The 21,624-nt window shown below is 41.0% G+C and overlaps 1 protein-coding gene and 1 pseudogene across 5 annotated transcripts in view; one reads left to right on the top strand and one right to left on the bottom strand.

Moving 5' to 3' along the window:
* Positions 1-21,553, bottom strand: part of RNF168 (ring finger protein 168) — a 61,553-nt gene extending 40,000 nt beyond the window's left edge. The window contains exons 1-2 of one of the 4 annotated variants that reach the window (XM_082458647.1): positions 18,682-21,553; positions 18,016-18,352 (exon numbers count right to left, since the gene is read on the bottom strand). In XM_082458647.1, coding sequence (XP_082314773.1) covers positions 18,016-18,316 — 301 coding nt within the window. In that variant the 5' untranslated portion in view covers positions 18,317-18,352; positions 18,682-21,553. Of the gene's footprint in view, positions 1-18,015; positions 18,353-18,440 lie in introns of all 4 variants that reach the window. The other 3 variants (XM_082458648.1, XM_082458646.1, XM_082458649.1) reach the window with 3 other exon arrangements.
* On the top strand, positions 15,678-16,548 carry LOC309659213 (ubiquitin-conjugating enzyme E2 S pseudogene; annotated as a pseudogene). Its single transcript has one exon. The product of its transcript is annotated as a ubiquitin-conjugating enzyme E2 S pseudogene (transcript).
* Positions 21,554-21,624: the final 71 nt, after the last annotated feature.

Raw genomic sequence — 21,624 nt, 5'->3', positions numbered from 1 at the left:
AGGAATGACTAATATTCATAAGGAAAAAATTAACCTCTATCTCATCCACTATTCAAAAATTAATTTGAAATGGACTATAAGCCTAAACATAAAAGCTAAAACTGTAAAGTTTTTAGGTGAAAAAAAAGGGAATATTTTCATATTCCTAGAGTTTTCTTAGATAGGACGCAGAAAGTAATAGCCATAAAAGGAAAAGTTTATGAATTAGACTTCATGAAAATTAAAAATTACAGCTCATGAAAAGACACCATTAAGGACTTCCCTGGTGGTGCAGTGGTTAAGAATCCGCCTGCCTATGCAGGGGACATGGGTTCAAGCCCTGGTCCGGGAAGATCCTACATGCCACGGAGCAATGAAGCCCGTGTGCCACAACTACTGAAGCCCGCACTCTAGAGGCCATAAGCCACAACTACTGAGCCCGCACGCCTAGAGCCTGTGCTGCACCACAAGAGAAGCCACCGCAATGAGAAGCCTGTGCACCACAACAAAGAGTAGCCCCCACTCGCTGCAACGAGAAAGCCCGCGTGCAGCAACGAAGACCCAACACAGCAATAAATAAATAAATAAATAAATAAATTTATTTAAAAAAAAAGAAAGAAAGAAAATGAATATGCAAACCACAGACCACAGAAAATATTCACAAAACACATCTGGCAAAGTACTGATACATATCACTACTGAACTCCTACACTCAATAATACAAAGATAAAGAACTCAAGGGGCAAAAGATTCAAGCAGGCACTTCACAATGGAAGATATACAAGTGGCTGGCTGATAAAAAATGAAAAAAGATTCAATATCATTAGTTACCTGGGACATGCAAATTACAACTACAATGAGATACTACTATAAATCCATCAGAAGGATTAAAATTAAAAAGATAGATAATAGCAAATGTTGGTGAGGACACTGTAAGTGAACCAAAGGTGTCCCCTCGAAATTCACATAGAAATCCTAATTCAATGTGATGGTATTTGGAGATGGGGCCTTTGGGAGGTCTAATTAGGTCACGAGGGTAGAGATCCCATGAATGGCATTAGCACCCTAATAAGAGGCCAGAGAGCTGGCTAGCTTTCCACTGTATGAGAACATAATCAGAAAGAGGGCCAAACCAGGAACCAAATTGGCCAGCGCCTTCACCTTAGACTTCCCAGCTCCAGAACTGTGAAAAATAAATTTCTATTGTTTAAGTGACCCACTCCATACACTTTGTTACAGCAGCCCAAACTAACTAACGCAGAAGCTAGGATTTGTATATGTTGTTGCTGGGATTAGAAAATAATACAACCACTTTGGAAAATGATCTGGCAGTTTATTTTACAACCAAACATATACCTACTCTATGACGGAGCACTTCCACTCCTAATTATTTGTCCAAGAAAAATGAAAACATATGACCACAAAAATAAACTTGTACAAGAATCTTCACAGCAACTTTATTCAAAATAGCCAAAAGCTGGAAACAGCTGAGGGACCATGAACTGGAGAACAACCAACAAGGGAAGTGGATGGAGGAAGGGAGCCCACAAACAGCTCCACTCAGCTCTGCAGCACTGAGCTGGAAGTGATAAGAAATGCTGGTATTCTGCTCCTCCTGGAGGGATGCTTGACTGGGAGCTAGGGAGACAGGGAGCCCTGTCTTCCTGTCTTGGCCACACCCACTTGGAGTGGAGCTTCCCTCTTGTTGAGTTAGGGAGAGAGGAGAGCAAATTGTGGCTGCAGAGAACAAGGGAATTCCCTGGCGGTCCAGTGGTTAGGACTCCGCACTCTCACTGCTGAGGGCCTGGGTTCAATCCCTGGTGGGGGAACTAAAATCTCACAAGCCGTGCAGCACAGCCAAAAAAAGAAAGATTAAAAAAAAAAAAAAGTATAGTAGAACAATAATTAAAAAGAAATAAACTACTAATAACCACAAAGGGATAAACCTGGAACATTATACTACATAAAAGAAACTTGTACAAAAGAATACACACTGTATGATTACAGTTATGGGTTGCATTGTGTGCCCCCAAAAGATATGCTTAAGTGCTAACCCCTGTACCCAAGAACGTAATCTTATTTGGAAATAGGGTTGCTGTAGACATAATTGAGTTCATACTAGAGAAGGGTGGGCCCTTAATCTAATATCATTGGTGCCCTTGAACCAGAGACACAGAGATGACTTTGTACAGACACATAGGGACAATGTCATGTGACTATGAAAGCAGAGGCTGGAGTTATGCAGCTGCAAGCCAAGAACACCAAGGACTGTCAGCAACACTCAGAAACTAAGAGAAAGGCATGTAACAGATTCTCTCCGAGAGCCTTCAAGAGAACATGTGTCTGGACTCCTAGCCTTCAGAATTGTGAGCAAATAAAATCTGTTATTTTAAGCCACCTGATTTGTGGTAGTTTGTTATGGCAACCCTAAGAAACTAATAGGATTCCATTTATGTGAAGTTCTAGAGCAGACAAAACTCATCTATGGTGGGAAAAAGTAAAAACAGTTGTTGACTTTTGTGGGGTGGAGGTAGGGCTTAACTGGAAGGCACATGAGGGTAATTTCAGGTGTGATGGTAATGTTCTACATTTTTATAGGGATTTGTGTTACAAAGGGTTATACTTATGTGAACACTCAGTGAAGATACAATTAAGATGTGTACATTTCAATTATATGTAAATTTTACAGTGAAAGAAAAAAATGATAAGCTAATATTGATCCTTAATAATATGTATACTTATATGTGAAGATGTGGCACATATATACAATGGAATATTACTCAGCCATAAAAAGAAACGAAATTGAGTTAATTTGTAGTGAGGTGGATGGACCTAGAGTCTGTCATACAGAGTGAAGTAAGTCAGAAAGAGAAAAACAAATACCGTATGCTAACACATATATATGGAATCTAAAAAAAAAAAAAAAGTTCTGAAGAACCTAGGGGCAGGACAGGAATAAAGACAAAGACATAGAGAATGGACTTGAGAACACGGGGAGGGGGAAGGGTAAGCTGGGACAAAGTGAGAGAGTGGCATGGACATATATACACTACCAAATGTAAAATAGCTAGCTAGTGGGAAGCAGCCACATAGCATAGGGAGATCAGCTCGGTGCTTTGTGACCACCTAGAGGGGTGGGATAGGGAGAGTGGGAGGGAGACGCAAGAGGGAAGAGATATGGGGATATATGTATATGTACAGCTGATTCACTTTGTTGTAAAGCAGAAACTAATACACCATTGTAAAGCAATCACACTCCAACAAAGATATTAAATAAAACAAAAAACAAAACAAAAATATATATACTTATATATATATTTAAGGGGAAATGAAATGAAAAAAATAAGAAATCAATGGATGGGTAGATGAAAAGATATATGACAACAAGTATAGCAAAACGTTAACTGTCACATCTGGTTATAGGTATATGAGAGTTCACCATAGAATTCTTTCAACTTTTCTCTATATTAAAATTTTTTCATAATAACATGCTGAAAAAAATATAAGCATACTACCAAAATTTCTTTTAGAAAGAAAGGAGGGAAGGAAGGAAGGAAAGAAAGAAGGGAGGGAGGGAAACAAAAACAAAAACAAAAACCAAGGGTTGGCAAGGTGTAACTACACCTCTCTGTACACTACCGGTAGGAGCGTAAATTGGTAAAACCATTTTGGAAAACTGCTTGGCAGTATCTCCTAAGCCTTACCCTACCTGTAACACCCACCAAGGGATAGTCTTAGGTTCTATTAAACATTCAAACTCAGAAAATGACCATAAGGCCACGTTTGGCATCAATCTAACACCATGAAAGCAAGCAAGCCAGGTAACCCTTACCCCACAGAAGCCAACATCTCTTGAGGCAACAATACAGGCACAGGTTCCCCACAAGACACATGCCCAGTTACAATGGTCACTACACTCAAGAGAAGCACAAAGCATAGTATCCCAATCAGCATTATCATTCCTCCCAATAAAGACGTAATTTGTCAATCAGAAATAATTTTTACCACAACCAATGCTTGCTACCTAGTAACATCACTGACATTCTTACCCTCATTCTATTTTGGGGGAAACAAAGCTAGAGATTTAATCAAAGGACAGATTTTCATATAGCACAGGAAAGGATTTAACCCTTTATCCACATTCTATGACCCCCAAATCCCACTCTATATCCAACAGGAATGTAGACATATGTTCACCAAAATACAAGTATAAAAATGTTCACAGTAACACTATTCGTAACAGCCTAACAGGATACAGAACTTTTCATTGCTTTCACTATTTAATATTTATATAACATAGTACTATGAAGCAATGAAAATAAACTGTAACCACATGTATCTCATCAATCTAACCATGAGCTGAAGAAGCCCCACACAAGAGTACATGATTCCATTTTTAAAAAGGTTCAGAAACAGGCAAATATGATCCATGGTGTTACAGGCCTGAATAACATCAACAGTTACAGGAATACTGAGTGAAGATTCTGCAAGAGGGCCACAGAGAGGATTCAGGAGTTCTGGCAAAGTTCTGGGTCTTGAATGTAGTACTGGTTACATAGACATGTTCACTCTGAAAATTCACCGAACTGTAGACTTATGATTTGTACACTTTTGCATGTACATGTCAATAAAATTTACATGAAAAACAAAGTAAAGAGGATCAACTTCCAGAATCGTAGAGTAAGGAGATCTGCAGCCTTTTTCTTCAACAAAACAACCGTAACTGGAGAAAGGTATAAAAAAACTGGTAGAACAAAGTTCCTGAAAATTGTCCTAAGAGCCCACAGCAAAAGAAGAAATATTTCCCCCACCACACCAAATTTACTAAATCTCAGCAAAAAGAGTGAGAATCTGTGGCACTGCAGCCACAACTGCTCTGCCCCTCCCTAACTCAACAAGAAGGAAGCTCCACTCCAAGTGGGTGTGTCAAGACAGGAAGACAGCTCTTGCGAGAGCACCAGACTCACAACTGGCTGCTGGACAATCATTGACAGGAAGACCCTGGACTTCACCAAGGAGGATACCCCACGTCCAAGGACAGAGGAGAAGCCACAGTGAAACGGTAGGAGGGGCGCAATCAGAGTAAAAGCTAATCCCATAACTGCTGGGTGGGTGACTCACAGACTGGCGAACACTTATACCACAGAAGTCCACCCACTGGAGTGAAGGTTCTGAGCCCCACATCAGGCTTCCCAACCTGGGGGTCCAGCAACGGGAGGAGGAATTCCTAGAGAATCAGACTTTGAAGCCTAGTGGGAATTGATTTCAGGACTTTGACAGGACTGGGGGAAACAGAGACCCCACTCTTGGAGGGCACACACAAAGTAGTGTGCGCATCAGGACCCAGGGAAAGGAGCAGTGACCCTGGGGGAGACTGAACCAGACCTACCTGCTGGTGTTGGGGGGTGTCCTGCAGAGGCGGGGGGGTGGCTCTGTTTCACTGTGGGGACAAGGACTCTGGCAGCGGAGGTTCTGGGAAGTGCTCCTTGGCGTGAGTCCTCCCAGAGTCTGCCATTAACCCCACCAAAGAGCCCAGGTAGGCTCCAGTGTTGGGTTGCCTCAGGCAAAACAACCAACAGGGAGGGAACCCAGCCCCACCCATCAACAGTCAAGTGGATTAAAGTTTTACTGAGCTCTGACCGCCACAGCAACAGTCAGCTCTACCCACCACCAGAGCGTCCCATCAAGCCTCTTAGATAGCCTCAACCACCAGAGGGCAGACAGCAGAAGCAAGAAAAACTACAATCCTGCAGCCTGTGGACCAAAAACCACAGTTACAGAAAGATAGACAAGATGAAAAGGCAGAGGGCTATGTACCAGATGAAGGAACAAGAAAAAACCCCAGAAAAACAACTAAATGAAGTGGAGATAGGCAACCTTCCAGAAAAAGAATTCAGAATAATGATAGTGAAGATGATCCAGGACCTCGGAATAAGAATGGAGGCAAAGATTGAGAAGATGCAAGAAATGATTAACAAAGACCTAGAAGAATTAAAGAACAAACAAACAGAGATGACCAATACAATAACTGAAATGAAAACTACACTAGAAGGAATCAATAGCAGAATAACTGAGGCAGAAGAACGGATAAGTGACCTGGAAGACAGAATGGTGGAATTCACTGCTGCAGAACAGACTAAAGAAAAAAGAATGAAAAGAAATGAAGACAGCCTAAGAGACCTCTGGGACAACATTAAACGCAACAACATTCGCATTATAGGGGTCCCAGAAGGTGAAGAGAGAGAAAAGACCAGAGAAAATATTTGAAGAGATTATAGTCGAAAACTTCCCTAACATGGGAAAGGAAATAGCCACCCAAGTCCAGGAAGCACAGAGAGTCCCATGCAGGATAAACCCAAGGAGAAACACGCCAAGACACATAGTAATCAAAATGGTAAAAATTAAAGACAAAGAAAAATTATTGAAAGCAGCAAGGGAAAAACGACAAATAACATACAAGGGAACTCCCATAAGGTTAACAGCTGATTTCTCAGCAGAAACTCTGCAAGCCAGAAGGGAGTGGCATGATATACCTAAAGTGATGAAAGGGAAGAACCTCCAACCAAGATTACTCTACCCAGCAAGGATCTCATTTAGATTTGATGGAGAAATCAAAAGCTTTACAGACAAGCAAAAGCTAAGAGAATTCAGCACCACCAAACCAGCTCTACAACAAATGCTAAAGGAACTTCTCTAAGTGGGAAACACAAGAGAAGAAAAGGACCTACAAAAACGAACCCAAAACACTTAAGAAAATGGTAATACGGACATACATATCGATAATTACCTTAAATGTGAATGGATTAAATACTCCAACCAAAAGACACAGGCTTGCTGAATGGATACAAAAACAAGACCCATATATATGCTGTCTACAAGAGACCCACTTTAGACCTAGGGACACATACAGACTGAAAGTGAGGGGATGGAAAAAGATACTCCATGCAAATGGAAATCAAAAGAAAGCTGGAGTAGCTATACTCATATCAGATAAAATAGACTTTAAAATAAAGAATGTTACAAGAGACAAGGAAGGACACTACATAAATGATCAAGGGATCAAGGCAAGAAGAAGATATAACAATTATAAATATATATGCACCCAACATAGGAGCACCTCAATACATAAGGCAACTGCTAACAGCTATAAAAGAGGAAATTGACAGTAACACAATCATAGTGGGGGACTTTAACACCTCACTTACACCAATGGGCAGATCATCCAAAATGAAAATAAATAAGGAAACAGAAGCTTTAAATGACACAATAGACCAGATAGATTTAATTGATATATATAGGAGATTCCATCCAAAAACAGCAGATTACACGTTCTTCTCAAGTGCGCACGGAACATTCTCCAAGACAGATCACATCTTGGGTCACAAATCAAGCCTCAGTAAATTTAAGAAAATTGAAATCATATCAAGCATCTTTTCTGACCACAACGCTATGAGATTAGAAATGAATTACAGGGATAAAAACGTAAAAAAGACAAACACATGGAAGCTAAACAATACGTTACTAAATAACCAAGAGCTCACTGAAGAAATCAAAGAGGAAATAAAAAAATACCTAGAGACAAATGACAATGAAAACACGACGACCCAAAACCTATGGGATGCAGCGAATGCAGTTCTAAGAGGGAAGTTTATAGCTATACAAACCTACCTCAAGAAACAAGAAAAATCTCAAGTGAACAATCTAACCTTACACCTAAAGAAACTAGAGAAAGAAGAACAAACAAAACCCAAAGTTAGCAGAAGGAAAGAAATCATAAAGATCAGAGCAGAAATAAATGAAATAGAAACAAAGAAAACAATAGCAAAGATCAATAAAACTAAAAGTTGGTTCTTTGAGAAGATAAACAAAATTGATAAGCCATTAGCCAGATTCATCAAGAAAAAGAGGGAGAGGACTCAAATCAATAAAATCAGAAATGAAAAAGGAGAAGTTACAACAGACACCGCAGAAATACAAAGCATCCTAAGAGACTACTACAAGCAACTTTATGCCAATAAAATGGACAACCTGGAAGAAATGGACAAATTCTTAGAAAGGTATAACCTTCCAAGACTGAACCAGGAAGAAACAGAAAATATGAACAGACCAATCACAAGTAATGAAATTGAAACTGTGATTAAAAATCTTCCAACAAACAAAAGTCCAGGACCAGATGGCTTCACAGGTGAATTCTATCAAACATTTAGAGAAGAGCTAACACCCATCCTTCTCAAACTCTTCCAAAAAATTGCAAAGGAACACTCCCAAACTCACTCTACGAGGCCACCATCACCCTGATACCAAAACCAGACAAAGATACTACAAAAAAAGAAAATTACAGACCAATATCACTGATGAATACAGATGCAAGAATCCTCAACAAAATACTAGCAAACAGAATCCAACAACACATTAAAAGGATCATACACCATGATCAAGTGGGATTTATCCCAGGGATGCAAGGATTCTTCAATATATGCAAATCAATCAATGTGATACACCATATTAACAAATTGAAGAATAATAACCATATTACCATCTCAACAGATGCAGAAAAGGCTTTTGACAAAATTCAACACCATTTATGATGAAAACTCTCCAGAAAGTGGGCATAGAGGGAACCTACCTCAACATAATAAAGGCCATATATGACAAACCCACAGCAAACATTATTCTCAATGGTGAAAAACTGAAAGCATTTCCTCTAAAATCAGGAACAAGACAAGGATGTCCACTCTCACCACTATTATTCAACATAGTTTTGGAAGTCCTAGCCACAGCAATCAGAGAAGAAAAAGAAATAAAAGGAATACAAATTGGAAAAGAAGAAGTAAAACTGTCACTGTTTTCAGATGACATGTTACTATACATAGAGAATCCTAAACATGCTACCAGAAAACTACCAGAGCTAATCAATGAAGTTGGTAAAGTTGCAGGATACAAAATTAATGCACAGAAATCTCTTGCATTCCTATACACTAATGATGAAAAATCTGAAAGAGAAATTAAGGAAACACTCCCATTTACCATTGCAACAAAAAGAATAAATTACCTAGGAATAAACCTTCCTAGGGAGACAAAAGACCTATATGCAGAAAACTATAAGATACTGATGAAAGAAATTAAAGATGATACCAACAGCTGGAGAGATATACAATGTTCTTGGATTGGAAGAATCAATACTGTGAATATGACTATACTACCCAAAGCAATCTACAGATTCAATGCACTCCCTATCAAATTACCAGTGGCATTTTTTACAGAACTAGAACAAAAAAATCTTAAAATTTGTATGGAGACACAAAAGACCCCGAATAGTCAAAGCAGTCTTGAGGGAAAAAACAGAGTTGGAGGAATCAGACTCCCTGACTTCAGACTATACTACAAAGCTTCAGTAATCAAGACAATATGATACTGGCACAAGAACAGAAATGTAGATCAATGGAACAGGATAGAAAGCCCAGAGATAAAGCCACACACCTATGGTCAACTAATCTATGACAAAGGAGGCAAGGATATACAATGGAGAAAAGACAGTCTCTTCAACAAGTGGTGCTGGGAAAACTGGACAGCTACATGTAAAAAAATGAAATCAGAACACTCCTTAACACCATACACAAAAATGAACTCAAAATGGATTAGAGACCTAAATTTAAGACCAGACACTATAAAACTCTTATAGGAAAACATAGGAAGAACACTCCTTGACATAAATCACAGCAAGATCTTTTTTGATCCACCTCCTAAGGTAATGGAAATAAAAACAAAAATAAACAAATGGGACTTAATGAAACTTAAAAGCTTTTGCAAAGCAAAGGAAACTACAAACAAGACAAAAAGACAACCCTCAGATGGGAGAAAATATGTGCAAACCGAATCAACGGACAAAGGATTAATCTCCAAAATATATAAACAGCTCAAGCAGCTCAATATTAAAAAAACAAACAACCCAATCCAAAAATGGGCAGAAGACCTAAATAGACATTTGTCCAAGGAAGACATACAGATGGCCAAGAAGCACATGAAAAGCTGCTCAACATCACTAATTATTAGAGAAATGCAAATCAAAACTACAGTGAGGTATCACCTCACACCAGTTAGAATGGGCATCATCAGAAAATCTACAAACAGCAAATGCTGGAGAGGCTGTGGAGAAAAGGGAACCCTCTTGCACTGGTGGTGAGAATGTAAAGTGATACAGCCACTATAGAGAACAGTATGGAGGTTCCTTAAATAACTAAAAATAGAAGTACCACATGACCCAGCAATCCCACTAACTGGGCATATACTCAGAGAAAACCATAATTCAAAAAGACACATGCACCCCAATGTTCACTGCAGCACTATTTACAATAGCCAAGACATGGAAGCAACCCAGATGCCCATCGACAGAGAAATGGATAAAGAAGGTATGGTACGTATATACAATGGAATATTACTCAGCCATAAAAAGGAACGAAATTGGGTCATTTGTAGAGACGTGGATGGATCTAGAGACTGTCATACAGAGTGAAGTAAGTCAGAAAGAGAAAAACAAATATAGTATATTAACACATATATGTGGAACCTAGAAAAATGGTACAGATGAATCGGTTTGCAGGGCAGAAATAGAGACACAGATGTAGAGAACAAACATATGGACACCAAGGGGGGAAAAGTGGCAGGGTGGGTGGTGGTGGTGGGATGAATTGGGAGATTGGGATTGACATATATACATTAAGATGTATAAAACAGATAACTAATAAGAACCTGCTGTATAAAAAATAAATAAAATAAAATAGAAAAAATTTTTAAAAAATGTCTTGCTGTTTCCAATGGGGTTTTTTAGTGGTTTGGCTAAGATATATATTTATGGAGATCCTAGTGTTGTATCTCTCTTATTCTTCTAAAGCCGAGTAAATGTGAATTATAACATTAAATGTTAAAAAAAAAAAAGAAAAAGAAAAAGCCAATCTCAAAAGCAGTACGAAAATTTTGGGGACACTTTACTTGTTCTTGGCCCACACCCTCCTCAGCATACTGGCAGTCTTTAAGAGAGAAACCCACGTTCTCAGATTGGGACACTGGTTCCTGGTTTGGAGGGAAATAAGCAGACTCAGGGCAAGATACACGCTCAGAAAACATCTGAGAAGACCCTAAGCTTTCACCTTGGGCTGATCCCAGGCTCAATTCAAGGCTGGCTAAGCGTTGAAGGACAGCCTTGGCACCAAGACAATGTGCCAAGACAGAGAAGTGCTTCTTTGTTTTGTTTCTTTTTCTTGTTTTTTCAGCTCCTGACATTCAAAGAAATCTGTCAAAACACTAACCGAACACAAACTAAGATAAAGACTTGGTGACCACACACATTAAGGAATACAGTCTTTGCAAAAATAGTTTGGGAAACTCAGTAACAAATGGCCTATTATAGCCTTCAACAATCAAAAAAATGGTAAACCCCAGGGAAAGGGAAGAATATGCTTCCCAGAGTTACCACATTGTAATATTCAAATGTTCAATTTTCTCCAAAAAACCAACCACAAGGCATACTAAGAAACAAGAAAGTTTGGACAATTCAAAGGAACAAAATAAACGAACAGAAACCATCCCTAAGGAAGTCTAGACATCAGACTTACTAAACAAAAACTTGAAAATAACTGTCTTATCAACAAATGGCACCAGGAAAACGAGATATCCACATGTAAAAGAATGAAGTTGGACCTTTCCCTCACACCATCTACAAAAATCAACTCAAAATGGGTTAAAAACTTAGGGACTTCCCTGGCAGTCCACTGGTTAAGACTCTGCGCTTCCAATGAAGGGGCGCAGGTTCAATCCCTGGTCAGGGAACTAAGATCCCACATGCTGAACAGCACGGGTTGGGGGGGGGGCAGTAAAAAAAGGATATACAACCCAATAAGAAAAAAATGAGCCTGAGATCTGAACAGACACTTTACCAAAAGAGACAGACAGCAAAAAAGCACATGAAAAGATGCTCATATCAAAACTTGTCAGATTGCAAATTTTAAATACACTCAGTTACTGCACATTAATTATACTTCAACAAAGCTATAATTATATTTCAATAAAGCTATGACATTTAAAAAAATAAACTTAAATAGCACTCACAAAAAAGCAAACAGATGTGCTCACGTGACATGCAATGGCTTGGACTGACTACAGATAATAACACTGTGTATCATGAAGGTTGATTTTAAAGAATGACATTATGATGGACTCTAATGTTAGTTTCCTATTTCACATCCAGTCTTCTTTGCTTCCTTATTAAAAGAACCTCAACTGTGTACAAGAAAATGTGTCCAGCTAAAACAAGCAGAACTCTTATCTGTGGCTGTTTTACCTTTGGAATAGAGACGCCACCCCCTTCCTCCTTGTCCATGCTGAAGACGGGAGCACAGCGTCTGTACTGTGACCATGAGGACAAAAGCCAATACTAAGGATGGAGGGGGGAAAAGAAGGGGAGGAACCTGGTTCCCTGATGATATCCACATGAGTCAAGTCCTAGACTGCTTGCCTCTGAACTTGTTGAGAAAAGATGTCTTCCTTTTTTAAGCCATTATTTGTTGCTTGTCTCTTGCACATAGTTGATCAAAATTTGTTACATTCAGAGAATTTAGTTCAGAAGTGGGGTCTGAGGTACTAGTCACCCAAATAAGCCCTATGTAACTGTCCAATTTTATGGTCCCACTCTTTTCCCTACTAAGTCCCTTAACTTTTATAAGAGATCTAGTGAGATTTTAAACTCAATTTATGTTGTTAATTCATCAACTCACAAGCTCAGGCTCTGGTTTTTGACAGTATCAGCCTATGACTGCAAAAGATGAGAAAACTCTCTTAGGGAAATCACAGAAACTTCCTGGGTTTTGTAATGCCTTAAGAAAGAATTCTACTTACGTAAAATTTCTGAGTAATGGAGGGGGGGAAGAAAAGAATTCTATACAAACCCTTGGCAAGCACCCATAGCCTCTCCTTAAATGGGCACTTTATTCTAGGTAATAACTTAAGGAACTGTTTCATCACTGCATGATACTGGACTGCTAAAGTCACATCCTCTGTAACTAATATTATCCTCACTGCCATCAAACCCAAACAGTTCCTACAATCAATGTGAGATTCCCACATCTTTGAAGGTCTTCTACTTGCAACTAATCTTGCTATCAATTATCAAATAGGTCTGCCTAGTAATAGCATATTATAGAAATTAAATATAGAAATAATCTTTGGGTGGGCCTGAGACCCAGGTCCTAAAGATATGTAATCAGCAATAATGCCCAATTACAGCATAAGAGTTGTTCTAGCAAAAATACCATTTCCGCTGCTGCTTAGACCTGGATTCCAACAGTCCAAGCCCCTGAAGAAGTGGGTTTCTCTGTTACCAGGCTTGCTGGTCAGTCTTCCTGCTCACTGCTACATATTCACATTGTTTACTTCTAAATCCAGGTCTTAGGTCACATGCCTGATCCTAGGAGATGGGAAGTATGAATCCTGTAATTTCATTGAGAAGAGAGAACCCTTACGTAGGAAACTATCAAAATGTAAGATGTGGTGCAGCCACAAATTGTAACTGTCCACCACTTACATTGTTATCTTTACCATCTTAACCTCAAACATTTTACACAAGACACTTCTATACAATGACAGTTAACTGCCCATCACCACTTTTTAGTCATACTTACTGAACGGCCACCTAAAACTACATATAAAGCTCCTGAAGAAAACAGGGGAAAAGTTTCATGACACGGGATTTAGCAATGATTTCTTGGATATAACACCAAAAGCACAAGTAACAAAAGTAAAAACAGACAAATGGGACTACATCAAACTTAAATACTTCTGTGCATCAAAGGACGCAATCAATAAAGTGAAATGGCAACCTATGGAATGAGAAAATATTTGCAAATCATATCTGATAAGGGGTTAACTCCATAATATATTAGGAATACTAACAACTCAATAACAAAAAACCAAATACCCGATTAAAAAATGAGCAAAGGACTTAAATAAACATCTTTCCAAAGAAGATACCCAATGGCCAATAAGCACATGAAAAGATGCTCAAAATCATTAGTCATTAGGGAAATGCAAATCAAAACCACAATGGGATAGCATCTCCCACCTACTAGGATGGCTGTGTCAAACAAACAAAACAAAACCATAAAGTAACAAATGCTGACAAAGATATCCTAAAAAGGAACCCTTGCACATTGCTGGTGGGAGTGTTTAAGATTGCACAGCTGCTATGGAAGAGTATATCAGTTCCTCAAAAAATTAAACATAGAATTACCATATGATCCAACAGTTCCTTTCTGGGTACATACCCAAAAGAGTTGAAAGCAGGGATACAGACCCTTGTACACCAATGTTCATAGCAGCATTATTCACAATAGCCAAAAGGTGGAAGCCAAAGATGGAAGTAACCCAAAGATCCATTGACAGATGAATGCAAAAACAAAGCATGGTAAATACATACAATGAAATATTATTTAGCCATAGAAAGGAATGAAATTCCGACACATGCTACAACATGGATGAACTCTGACATTATGCTAAGTGAAAGAAGGTGGTGATCATTTTGTAGTGTATAAAAATATCAAATCACTGCCGTACACCTGATACCAATACTGTAAGTCAATTATACTTCAATTTTTAAAAAAATTGCCAAATTGCCCTCCTGGAAAAAAGAGAGAGAGAGGAGAGAAGGGAAGGGAGGAAAGGAAAGGAAAGGAAAGGAAAGGAAGGAAGAAAGAAGTCAGGTACAAAAGCACAAACAGCTACCATGATTCTACTTATATGAGGCACCCAAAGTAGTCAAATTCATAGAGGCAGGAAGTAACAGTGGTGTTGCCACGGGCTGGAGGAAGAGGGAATTGGAGAATTATTGTTTAGTGGGTATGGAGTTTCAGTTTGGGAAGATGAAAAAGTTCTGGAAAGGGATGGTGGTGATGGTTGCACACCTAAAAATGGTTAAAATGGTAAACTTTGTTATGTATACTTTACCACAATTTAAAAAACACAGTAAGCTACACTTAACACCTCCTAGGATGGCTATAAAAAAATTTAAAAAAAAACAAAAAAAAAACCCCAGAAAATAACAAGTGTTGGTTAGGATGCGCAGAAATTGGAACCATTACACATTGTGGTGGGACTGTAAAATGGTGCAGACCTGTGGAAAAGTTTGGCAGTTTCTCAAAAAGCTAAACATAGAATTACCACATGATCCAGCAATTCCACTCCTAGATATATACACAAAAGAAATGAAAACATATTCAAACAAATACTTGTACATGAATATTCACATCAGCACTGTTCAAATAGCCAAAAGATGAAAACTACCCAAATGTCCATCAACGGATGAATGAAAAAAATATATCCATAAAATTATTCAGCCCTAAAAAGGAAAGAAGTACTGATATAACCTTGTATGACCTTTGGAAACATTATGCTAAGTTAAAGAAGCCAGACACAATAGATCACATACTGAATGAACACACTTATATGAAAAATCTAGAACAAGCAAATTCATAGAGATTAGAAACTCCGGAAAGGGGGAGGGGAGGGTAAGAATGGGGAGTCATTGCTTAATGGTTAAAGAGTCTGGGGTAATGAAAAAGTTTTGGAAACACAGTGGTGATGGCTGCAAAACATTGTGAATGTAATTAACAACACTGAACTGTACACTTAAAAATGGTTAAAACGGGGCTTAGTGCGGCCGGGCACCGGGGGTGGGCGGAGCTGTGGGCGCGCTTCGCGGCGGGCGTTGGAGGCAGCGGGGAGCAGAGCGGGGCCACCGGGGCCTCGCTAGGGCCGCAGCGGCAGCAGTTGGGCCCCCCGCCCCGGCCGGCGGCCGGAGAGAGCAGGAAGGGGGCCGGGGGGACCCGCCCCCGGCCGGCAGCAGTCATGAACTCCAACGTGGAGAACCTGCCCCCCCCATATCATCCGCCTGGTGTACAAGGAGGTGACGACACTGACAGCTGACCCACCTGACGGTATCAAGGTCTTTCCCAATGAGGAGGACCTCACTGACCTGCAGGTCACCATCGAGGGCCCTGAGGGGACCCCATACGCCGGAGGCCTCTTCCGCATGAAACTCCTGCTGGGGAAGGACTTTCCTGCCTCCCCGCCCAAGGGCTACTTCCTGACCAAGATCTTCCGCCCAAATGTGGGCGCCAACGGTGAGATCTGCGTCAACGTGCTCAAGAGGGACTGGACAGCTGAGCTGGGCATCCGGCACGTGCTGCTGTTAAAATGGGCAGATTGGGCTTCCCTGGTGGCGCAGTGGTTGAGAATCTGCCTGCTAATGCATGGGACATGGGTTCGAGCCCTGGTCTGGGAAGATCCCACATGCCGCGGAGCAACTGGGCCCGTGAGCCACAACTACTGAGCTTGCGCGTCTGGAGCCTGTGCCCCACAATGGGAGGGGCCGCGATTGTGAGAGGCCCGCGCACCGCGATGAAGAGTGGACCCCGCTTGCCGCAACTAGAGAAAGCCCTCGTACAGAAACGAAGACCCAACACAGCCATAAATAAATAAATAAATAAATATTTAAAAAAAAAAAAAAAAAAAAGGTTAAAACGGCAAACTTTATTTACCACAATAAAAAGAATTCCAAAATAAGGCAAGTAGAGCATAAGCACCACATTCAAAGCCTAAACGTGAAACATCGCACGACTTATTGATCACGTGAGTGATCAGGCTGCTAGAGTCCAGTGTTCAGTTTGGAGCATAATGCATAGTCCATACTGTGGAGAGCTACAAATAAAAATGGATGAACTAGATGCAACTGGCCACAGAAAGCTATTTTAGGCTCCCTCTGTAACAGGGAAGAGGCAAATCTGACTACATATAGGATCTGTTTCTTTTACTTTAACCTTTGCTTCCTGTTGCTTTTGTTCACTAAAAGGATACTGTCTACACATAATGGCTTGCCTGGGGGAACCCTGCCCCTCTGCCTGAATGTTAAACCAAAGGGCCTTTGCTCAAGGAAACATCTGGGATATTTGCAAAATTTATGGGCTTTTTACTTTACTTCCTCATCTCCTCCCCCTCTCTGTGCTATAAAAGAAACTGGTATCCAAACCCGGTAAGATGGTTATTTTGAGACTTTAGTCGGCTATCTCCTCGGTCTGCTATCTCCTCGGTCTGCCGATAAACTCGCATTCCTTGCCTCAACACCTCGTCTCCGATTTATTGGCCTGTCGCCAGGGAGCAGAGAGAGCTTGGACTCGGTAACAGTTGCAAGCTGAAAAATTAAATGAATGGCGATGAACAGGCAAGTAAGTTAGAGAAAGTAATTTAAAGTGAAAAAAAAATATTAACACAAGAATCCAGTACTTTCCTTACTTCTGCTGTTGCTATACTACACTATTGCTCATCTGTGACTATTTATATAACTTTTCACATGACTGAAGACTGTAGCAGGCAATTCTTTTGTTCTGGGTTTTTTCTTTTCATTTTTAATCCAGTAAATATCAACTGAACACAGCCTGCGCTGTGACAATGAACAAAATCGTGCCACTGACCTTAATCAACATTTTGGGACCCATAAAACCCAAATACCCCTGAAAAATTTAGACAAACACTAACTGGGCTTTCTGTTTTATTCTTTAAAAAAATGGATTAGGGGCTTCCCTGGTGGCGCAGTGGTTAAGAATCTGCCTGTCAATGCAGGGGACACGGGTTCGAGCCCTGGTCCGCAAGATCCCACATGCCGCGGAGCAACGAAGGCCGTGCGCCACAACTACTGAGTCTGTGCTCTAGAGCCGGTGAGCCACAACTACTGAGCCGGCGTGCCGCAACTACTGAAGCCCGTGCGCCTACAGCCCGGGCTCCGCAACGAGAAGCTACTGCAATGAGAAGCCCGTGCACCGCAACAAAGAGCAGCCCCCGCTCGCGGCAACTAGAGAAAGCCCACACGCAGCCACGAAGACCCAACGCAGCCAAAAGACAATTAATTAATTAATTTTAAAAAATGGATTAGTGGTGATTGGCTTTTAAAAGGATATTTGTTTTTAGACAACAAACGCGCTGGGTTTTACTCACCAATTTCCTCTGATTCTTGCCCAGAGGCTCTAAGCTTGCATTCCTCTGGATAGTGTTTTTGAATTATCTCCCACAGTTCCGTATTGACAAGAGAATTTGTTCGGGTATGGTACCGAGTCCACGAAGAGACCCGGCGGCGACAGAAGGGACAGCACAAATTTGCCTTTTCGACAGTGGATTGGAAGCATGGTTTACAGAGAGTGTGGTTACAAGGGAGTGTCACAGGCTCAATTAGGATTTCCACACAGATCTGGCACTGGCATTCCAACAGGGAAGGGATGGCGTCTTTGGGTACAGCCATTTTAATATGCTAATAAGGCATATTCAACATCAACACCTGAAACAGAAAGAATCGTATTTCCAGCTCAAGTAAGAAAGAAGCAAATTAACAGTTTTGTGTTTAAATATTATGCCCAGCAGCCTACCAGAATTCAGAGATTGGGAGCATCAAACGTCTTGAAGTAAAAAGATGTTCTGCTGGCCAGGTAAACAGTACGACCCTGGAAGGCGGTGTATTTGTCCATGTTTAAGACAAACATCCGGAAAGAAAACAAATGAACCTTGGCTGCTCCCAGGCATTAACAACCGCTGCGGCAGGGCGGACGGTGGGCTTTGGCTCTCTGGCGCCACAGGAGGCTCGCATCAAGTTCCCCTCCTCCCTCTTACCAGGTGAGGATGCTCTCTTAGTTCCGGGCAGCCAAGCCCGAGGCTGCCGAGGCGCGCAGCCGCCAGGCCACCGCTCGAGGAAGAACGCTGCTTCCGCCCGGACGCCGGGCTCTGCTGGAGCGGGACTCCAGTTTTACTGCTGCTGTGGGGCCGCGAGCGAGCACCTCCCGGGGCTCTGAGCCCACCCCTGACCTTTCTTCGGTCAGCCAAAAAGCCTAATCTTGGCTGCAGTGCTATAGCAAACCGACAAGGGCTAGTGACGTCACAGCTGCCCGCCAAAACAGCCCCTCCCACCTTAGAGAACCTACCAAGAACAGAGACAGCTAACGTTCGGCCGGGTGGGACTTCCGGGCCTGCGCGCGCCGCCCGCCCCGCCCCCGGGAGAGGGCCCTCCCCTTGCGTCGCAACGTCTGCGGCTCCGCTTTTCCCGCGTGATTCTTCCTCCCGGAGGCTGCGGAAATCTGGTAGTGTCGCAAGGTTACTCTCTAGGCAGAAAATGGGAAGCCTCAAAACAAGCTAAAAACCGAACAGTAATTTTAAAAATTCTTTCCTCAGTACTCCTCATAATACCCTTCTGTTTCCGTTAATTTGTAACGAAGCCTCTTAGGTCGCTTTCCAAAGTTCTTGGAAAAGCATCTCCGAGAGAGGCTGTGGTCAGAGAATCCACAAACTTGCTGCAGTTTAACAGGCACTTGGGAAACAAACTTTGGTGCTGCTGCCACGATCCTGGGGCTTACTACTTTAGTGTTAAATTTCAGTCTAGAGCAATCAGAATTACAAAGGAAGTCAAAAGGAAAATATTTTATCTTTTTATGCTTTTGGAGTAAGTTTTTTTACTTTGGTATTGAGTTCTTTTACTGACAACTGATCCTACTGAATTGAGTTGTATGAAAAAGTAGATTTTGGCTAAGAAAACGGAGGGGATTATATAAAGACTGTGATCTCTAGTACTTAAGAACCAAGCCTCATAGAGACAAAGTAGAGTTATTATTTAATGGATATAGAGTTTCAGTTTTACAGGTTCTGGAGACGGATGGTGGTGGTGGTTGCACAATTTTATGAATGTAAATATTTAATACTGCTGAACTGTACACCTAAAAATGGTTAAGGTGGTTCTCACTACTGCACTTGACTAGTCTTAAAAAAAATAATAAAAAATTTTAAAAATGGTTAAGGTGGTGAATTTTATGTTATGTGTGTTTTACCACAATTTAAAAATTTTTGGAAAAAAAAACAGGTCTGAGTTTTCTGAGGAAATGCTAAATAGCTGTGGGCAAAGAGAAAAGAAAGTCACTGCATGTAAATAGTCGTTAAGGTCTTTTGGGTTTGCTGAGGTCATTTACGTGCTGGAGATGAGTGGTTTCCAGATGAAGGCAAAACTAGGAGGTGTGGATCCTTTCTAGAGAGCTTTGGAAGTTTCGTTTTTTTTTTAACGCGGGTTCAAAAAACTGTCATCCAGTTGTCCATAGTATCAATCCCTTAGCCTGGAATTCCAGGCTCCCTAATGTGATCCCAACCTCCTTTTCCTGTGGAATCTCCTATTATTCTTTTAAACATTCAGTTATGATCTATTCACTGTCATACAAATCTTGTGTTTTGGGGCCATTGCTTGAAATCTCAGTTCATCCTAAATGAGTTGCTTCGTGGCTTTGCCTCCTTCAAGGATCAGTTCAAGGCACTTCCTCTAGGAGATATTTCTCCACCACACAATGATACCCCTCCTCTGAACTCCTTATTTGTATATTGCCTAGTGATTATGGTTTTTATTGTAATCTTATTTTAACTCTTGCATTTTGATTTCTATTTTCCGGTACCTGTGTCTTGTGTAATGGATACATTTTATGTGCTTCCTCAGATTTCCCTGGCCTCGTTTACTTTGTGGGCCCATAGTCCTTTCCTCTGCCTGGGGCTGACCAGTTGCATTTCTGGAATCTCTGGCTTCTCCTGCCACTTCTGGGATCCTGTGAAACACTGCACTGAACAATGCAGTCACTGGCTTCCCAGTGGCTGCTAGGAGGGCTTAGATGATGCATCCTGGAAGTATGAGGGGGTCACTTCCCACAGAGCCAATTTTGACCAATTGAAAACAGTAGACTTTGTGAGCACAACAGAGAAATTTTCCTTCCTTCTTCCTATTGAAACCAAGCCCCTCTAAAATCGAGTTTCCCTGCCAAGTTTATGATTAACCTCTCTGTATAAAACTTTATTCCCTTTTTTGTTCCAGTAAGATTGAGGAGTATCAAAGAAAAGGGGGGATTGAAACCAAGCAGGACCCTGCAGGGCCCTCCCGGCTACAAAGGCCCCTCCATGTCTCCTGTTTCTTGTAGGAAACAAAGGCTTTTGTTTCCTAGCCCTTCCCTGAGTTCCAAAGAGCAGACTCAAGCAGTTACAAATTAGGGAAGGGAGGAAATGCAGAAGCAAAGGAGAAGCAGCCAAATAGAAAAATTAATAATAGGTTAAACAATACTTCAGTGATAAAACAGTCCTAGTTCCTTCTCAAGGGATGTACACAACAATCTGATGTATATCTTTGAGTTGTTCTGCAGAAATTAAGGCTCACCCCACCCAGGTGGAGGATGGTGACTACATGCTGATCACAAGCACTAGACCCTAAACGGGTAGAAATCGGTTGATGATTAAGATTCCGGAAACATCACCCTATTACCTCACAACCAACCAATCAAAAGAAAGTCTGTGAGCTGCAACCCTCACAACAAAAGTTGCCTTTAAAACCCTTCTCTGGAAGCTACAGAGGAGTTCCTGTCATCTTTCCAGCACTAGCTGTCCGTTCTCTTTGCTTGGTGCCCTGCAATAAACGCTGCACTTTCCTTCAACACACCCCCATGTCAGTAGGTTGGCTTTGCTGCATGGCAGGCAAACAGACCAAGTTTGGTTCAGTAACACTTCCAACACATGGTTTCTCTCTCTCTCTTTTTTTTGGGG

The sequence above is a fragment of the Balaenoptera physalus genome, assembly GCF_965194825.1.
Source record: "Balaenoptera physalus genome assembly, chromosome: 4".
NCBI lineage: Eukaryota > Metazoa > Chordata > Mammalia > Artiodactyla > Balaenopteridae > Balaenoptera > Balaenoptera physalus.
The sequence above is the reverse complement of the archived record's forward strand: the minus strand, read 5'-3'. Positions and strand labels throughout refer to the sequence as shown.